General features: G+C 42.5%; 1 protein-coding gene across 2 annotated transcripts in view; it reads right to left on the bottom strand.

Moving 5' to 3' along the window:
• SYT16 (synaptotagmin 16) overlaps positions 1-5,678 on the bottom strand; it is a 119,411-nt gene extending 113,733 nt beyond the window's left edge. For both annotated transcript variants that reach the window (XM_030884983.2, XM_004698637.2), the window contains exon 1: positions 5,171-5,678. In XM_030884983.2, coding sequence (XP_030740843.1) covers positions 5,171-5,678 — 508 coding nt within the window. The remainder of the gene's footprint in view (positions 1-5,170) is intronic.
• Between the last annotated feature and the right edge of the window lie 1,224 nt (positions 5,679-6,902).

The following is a 6,902-nucleotide window of genomic DNA, read 5'->3' on the forward strand; positions in this document are numbered from 1 at the left end:
AAAAAAACAGGTTTGAAAAATGTCTGAGCTGAAAAATTGAAAACAAAGATGATTTTTCACTTCCATGAGAACTCCTCCCCATCCCGTATCCAAGGTGTCGTAACTGTTTCTCTACGGAAAGGTTGGTGTTTGGGATTGGGGCCTCCAAACCGAAAACGCCGATCTTCAGATGGTACTGTCGGGAGTCTCTCTGGCCCTTAATCATCGGCAACTGCTAAATGAAGTGTATCTATTTTCTCTGTTACATTACTACTGGCAACCAGTTCCTCAGTAAGTGCCCAGAAATGTTGCCATGGTTACAAAAAGCATTCAGCATCCCTCTTGTTTTGGGCCAATTTAGCTTAAAATCTTTTGTGGAGAAAAAATATGGCACATTAAGGAACATAAACTCCAGACACCACGTTATGAAAAGAACTCAAGGTTAAATGGGAAAAGGAGGCCTGACAAAGCTTTTTGAAAATGGAACATAAATCACTGAGGGAAAGGCTGCCTTTTCCTGGTGCATCCACAAACACCTCTCTTCAATAAAGTGCAAGCAGGCTCAGTACTCCAGCTTACATTATGCCTTGGTAGAAAGAAGCAGCAGCGAGCAAAAAGAGCACCTGAGTATTCTGAAGATTGTTAACCAGCAGATAAGATCCCAAAACACAAGTGCCTTAACATTTATTCATCTGGGAGGCCAGTCACTTATCCTAGTTTTGTAGGGCCCTAGGGGCATTTAAATATCTTCTGGAAGGGGAGGAACACGAGCTTTTCTTCATTGGCTACGAGAGAGTGGAAGTAAATTAGAGAGGGAGAAATGGAAGTTCCCTAAGGGCAACTTAGTAAAACTCTTCCATCTTCCAACTATAAAGTCACGAGTGAATTGGACTAAAGAGACTGTCTCATGCTAGTCCCCTGCTGCAGTCCCAGCTCCCAGCTCCCACTGCCATCGAAGAGTTGCCTCCTCTTGAACAAATTAGACAAATGATATAAGCTTTTCAATTAGTCTCAAGGAGAAGCTCCTCGTTTGTACTTGTGTGTCCTTGTGCAGGCCCCACAGTGTTGTGTCCATAGTAGGTTTGGTACATTCTTGATGGGCTGAGAGGGGCCATAGTGCAAGACTTCTCTCTAAAGAATCTCCTCCCCGCTCCGTCTGCCCACACAGGTGGGCCACGCTGTACCCTTTGGGGTTGCTCCTGGTCTGACTGGGAGAAGTAAGGGACCGGGTGGGAGTTACAGTCATAATTCCACTATCTGTGCTATGCTGTCATCCATGCTCACCCTCCACAAGGCGTTCTCATGTCTCATGGCTGTTGGCAGAAGACATGAGAGGCCTGCGGTAGAGACAAAGAAGAGTTTATTACTCAGCACAGCAAGCAGAATGAGCCCTGTGTTCATACTTCTGTCCTATGCCGTCACACAATTCCCAGGGCAGCAAGGCAGAGGTGGGTCCAGTGAGGTGGCATATATAATGCTCTCGTGTCCCTGTGAAGGAACACCAAACGTAGACCACCTATCTTGCTTGCCCAAACTTTTCTCTGCAAAGAGACACTGTCTTTATTACATAGAACAACAAACACATCTTTGCTCTGCTCTGGTAAGAGGCACTCTCTCTAGCTTTTAAGGTTCTTTGTTATACAAACATTCATGATCGTTTATAACCTATAAAAATGATGACAATTTTCAAAACAACTAGCAACTTGAAATACTAGTGAGGCTACAAAGTGATTCTCATACTGTTAGGACTGCCAAAAAAGAATACTTTGGAAAACAACTGGAATTTTTTTATGAGTTAAACATATACCAACCATATGGTCCAGAAATCTTGCTCCTAAGGACTTCCTGAATTGAAACTTACAGTCACAGACATACATAGAAATCCATTTTGAAAATGCCTGTAGAACTTGTATTCCAGCTTGTAAATATTGGAAGCAATTCAAATAACCCTCAACTGCTCAAAGTGAGTTGCTGAAACATAGCAGGGATGTTGTGATAAGTGAAAGAAGTCGGACTTGGCAGGCTGAAGCTTGTATGCCTCCACCTATAGGACATTATGGGAACGTGAACACTATAAACACAGAAGATAGATCAGTGATTGCCAGGCGCTGGAGGTAGGGAAGAGAACACAGAAACCTTTTTGAGGTAAAGGAATGCTCTGAAATTTTGATTGCGTGTGTGTGTGTGTGTGTGTGTCTGTGTGTCTGTCAAAACTCATAGAAATGTACCATAATTTTGTTGTATGTAAATTACACATGAGAAAAGTGTGTGTGTGTGTGTGTGTGAATTCTAGAATCAGTCAGCCTACATTAAGTCTCTTTCTAAATGTCTGGTCACAAAGCATCAATATTCTCAACTGCAAAGCAGGAATAAAAAGAGCACTGACTGCTTCTTGGCCACTGGTCCATTATTATCTGATGTCCTGCCAGACACCTACCACTGTGGTTTATGTTCCGTCTAAGCGGGGTCCTTTCCTTCTGTGCTGTTGTTGGGTGCCACAGACTTGGTTCTGAGCCCACATGACTATTTTATAATCAAAGCCTCTCTGAGCCTGCACTGTGCTCACAATGGTTGCTGTTTCAGGCCACTGCTGCAGCCACTGAGGGTCTTCCTGGTCTTTCCCAAGCACCATGTGCTACTTCAAGGACTGGTCTCTCCTGCTAACATGTCCTAAGTACTTGAGAAAGTCTTGGCATCTTTGTTTCTAAGAAGCATTCTGGTTGTAATCTTCCAGATTCTATTTACTCATTCTCCTGACAGACTGTAAGACAGTTAATGTTCTTCTTCAACACCATCATTCCAAAAGATCAGTTCTTCTCCTGGCATCCTCGTTTAGTGTGGAGATTTTGCATGCACCCAAAGGGACTGAAAATACTGTGGCTTCAGCCAACTTAGTCCTGAAATTGTCATCTTTGCTTTCAGGAGAACTTCTGCAGCAGATTCGCCCAATTCAACAGGTCATTTGACTTCTTGACTGATGCCTCCATGTGCATTGATTGGTGATCCAATTAAAATTAAATCCTTGACCATATCAACACTTTCTGTTTATCCATTTATAATGATCCCTACACAGAGTCATTATACAAAAAAAAAACTACACCATATCAGGAGGTAGCATATGAACAAGAACCAATCGTGCTGAAGGAAGAAGTTCAAGCTACAATGAAAGCATTAACCAAAAGTCAGGCTCCTGAAATGGATGAAATGTCACTCACTTATCTATAACAAGGAATTTGGAAGACAGCTACTTGGCCAGCTAACTAGAAGAGATTCATCTTATATCCATTGCCAAGTGAGGTGACCTGACAGAATGCTCAAACTAGGGAACAGTATTACTGATACCACATGCCAGAAAATTTTGCTGAAGATCATCCAACAGTGGTTGCAGCCATACCCCAACAGAGAGCTGCCAGAGGTTCAGGCTGGATTCCTAAGAGGACAGGAACAAGGGATATCATTGCTGATGTGATGGCTCTTCACTGAAAGCAGAGAATACCAGAAAGATGTTTAATTGTGTTTTATTGACTAGGCCAAGGCATTTGACTGTGTGAATCATTACAAAGTACAGATAACCTTGAAAAGAATGATAATTCCAGAACACTTCATTGTGCTTATTTGGGCCCTGTACTTGGAACAAAGGGCAGTTGTGCAAACAGAATAAGGGGACATCGCATGGTTTAAAATCAGGAAAGGTGCGTGTCAGGGTTGTTTCCTCTCACCATCCGTATTCAATCTGTGTGCTGAGCAAATCGCCAGAGAAGCTGGATTCTGTGAAGAAGAATGTGCTAGCAGGATTGGAGAAGGGTTTATTAACAACCTGTGATCTGTACACGAAACAGTCTTGCTGGATGAAAGTGAGGAGGACTGTCCCAGCACTTGCTGGGGAAGATCAGGGACGGTAGCCTTCAGCATGGGTCCCAACTCAATGTAAAGAAGACCCAAATCTTCACAAGTGGAGCCAATAAGGAACATCATGAGCAATGGAGAGAAGGTTGATCTTGTCAAGGGGTCCATCATGCTTGGATCCACCATCAATGCTCATAGAAGCAGCAGTCAAGAGATCCAACGACAAATTGCATTAGATGAGTCTGCTGCACAAGACCTTTTGAGAATGTTGAAAAGCGAGGATATTACCCTGAGGACTGAGGCGTGGCTGGCTCCGTCTTGGAAGAAGCACGGTCAGAGTGCTCCTTGGAGGCAAGAAGGGCAATAGCGAGTCTTACCTATTTCAGACATGTTCTCAGGAGAGACTAGTGCTGGAGAAAGACGTCATGTTCGGTACAGTAGAGGGGCAGCTTAAAAAGATGCAGGCCCTCTAGGAGATGCGTCAATACCCTGGCTGCACCAATGAACTCAATCTTAGAAACCATCGTCAGGGTGACCCAGGACCAGTCAGTGTTCTGTTCTGTGGGGCACACGGTTGAAATGGGTCAGAACCAACCTGATGGCAACGAACAACAAACCTTCTGGGAAGCTACAATTCAATGAATAAGTAGACAAAGTAATGCAATTGTTTTACTGTTTTACAGAATCATATTTTAAACATATTTATTCTGCACTTATTGAAGCCCTACCATGTGATTAGTCCAAATAGGATAAAGGTCGACGGCCATTTCTTAAAAAAAACTAAATGTTCCTTTCCTATTCAAAGTTCAAAGAAAAATCAAGTTATTCTTATTTCAAAATTTTCCTATCTCCTGTCATCCCACATCACATTTCAGTAAAACACTGTGAAAAGTGTTCTTAGAGTGTTATCAACTAAAAAATCTGCAACAAGTATGGCTTTTTACACAGGATTTCACACTGAATAATATAGTAACACCTAGAGATTCCTTAACCAGAGGTAGGGGTGGAGAGGACAGTTATTTAACAGATATTTTTAAAAGCATGACATGCATACCAGCAGCTCCTCAAACAGAATCCAGGACCTGATGTCATTGGTTCACGTGCTTAAAACTACTGTTGTAGAACATGGAGCCCACCCTAACCAACCTTCCGACGCTTTATACTCAAATCCCAAAAGCATTCCCGAAGATTGTGCCTCTCAATAAGAAGCCACTGTGTAGAAAGCTATATAAAGAAGATGACCACATAAACTCCCTTTGATAACTAAAACAAGTCAAAATAAATTAGTAGAAAATACCCTTTGGGTGGATGGAGGGCCAGAAAAAGTGGTTGCTGGCTAGCTTACCTTGCTTTTTTCCATTAACATTTTCTAAAGTACCAGCAAGCTGACTGTCAAAGCCATGTTGAAGGCCACTGCTTGACTCTGCAAGGTGATGTTCTTCCTCGGCAATAGGAGAGAGCACATGTTGCAGCCTCTGGTCATCAAGGGTCTGATTGGGCCACTGGGACACTACAGAATGTGAGTCCATCGCATGCTGGTCAGTACTGAGACTTGAACTTTGCGCGGAATCCTGCAAATCACTATTAAAACACGAGAAATGATCCACTTCAAGAAACAAGGGATTTCTGTCCCCTTGACTCCAATCATTGCCTTGTTCTTCATCTTCAACGTAAGGTTTCCGGCTCTGAATATCATCCAAGTCCTGATCATTCAGTTTCTTAGAATCTTGCTTGCTTAAGTTCATGAACAAAGCAGAGAATGTGTCACTTGCTTGCTGGAGAGCTTCATAAACCTGAGACATCCAGGAAGACAGAGGCTGGAAGAAGTTCTGAGACGCCATGACCAATACCATGGTCAGCGAACAGACGTCTACAAAGTCCACTTTTCAGTTCCTCCCATTACTCTGGATTCGTGTGAACTACAGACTAAGCATGACGAGAAATTAAGTTGGTGGTTCACTCGCAAAACTTCTCAGCTGAAACAGAGGAAAGAAATGCTTACACCCGACCCATTCAAGTTATAACCTCAGATCCATCACCAAATAGATACCAACTTGAATATTAATACAGTTAAACACAAAATAATTCAGGGGAAATTCTGAATATAAATTATTTCAATGCCTATCCACCTCCTCAGGCATGAGCAAAACTTCCATTAGCAATAATGGGTTCTGTTCATGTGGACTGAGAGAAGCCTATCCCCCACAGATCATACTTAAGAGTGTGAAAAGGATAAATAAATCTTCATTAAGAGGCAGTTGGTGTGACATTTCAAACATAGAACAGTTGGACGCTCCATCTCTGAGACTGCTGGTCCCAGAGAACAGAGTAATAACGTGACATGCCTCCTGACACAAAGATTTATCCTTTCAAAGGAAACGCATGCCTGGAATGAAGCTTTCAACAAATCTTTAAATAGGGTTTTCTACTGTGTGCAATTTCTAGAAATTATATCTACTCCTCAGGAACAAATACAATCACCAGGAAAAATGAGGCTGGCCAGTAAAGCATCCATCCAGCTTACTGGAGACATGACACTGGTACCTCATTGCCTTTGTCTCTGGTCAGACCTCCCAAAGCAAGCTCTCCACTACCTCTGAGACCTCTGAGAGAGAGCTCTTTGTGTAATATTTACAAACTGAAGGAAGGTACTGGGACATCAAGAGAACCACGGGACACTATGACAAGGTGGAGAAAGATGCCTATACGTATAGATGTGCGCATACATATAAAACAGATGTGTATGTTCATGCACGTGTACACCAGCTGCTTTTCTACATTGTATTTCATGGCATGCTCACAACTATCTCGTGAAGCTGGTAGGTGAGTAGTATCATCCATTAATTAAAAACTATGGAAACAGATGACTTTCCCAAACTCTGAAATGATATCAGTGGGGTTTGAGCCAGAATTAGAAAGACAGCTCTCCTATCCTCTTCCACCAGCCCTTTCTCCCATTATAACAAAGGGTGATTTCCTATGCAATTTAAGGACGTTTGGCATGTACAAGGGACCCTCACAAAGTTTGGGAGAAGATGCCATCATGTTTTCATTCCATTCTTGTGAGAATTTTTTGA

This window comes from Echinops telfairi, unplaced genomic scaffold (genome assembly GCF_000313985.2).
Source record: "Echinops telfairi isolate 266 unplaced genomic scaffold, ASM31398v2 ScPeMD7_18;HRSCAF=68, whole genome shotgun sequence".
NCBI classification, from domain to species: domain Eukaryota; kingdom Metazoa; phylum Chordata; class Mammalia; order Afrosoricida; family Tenrecidae; genus Echinops; species Echinops telfairi.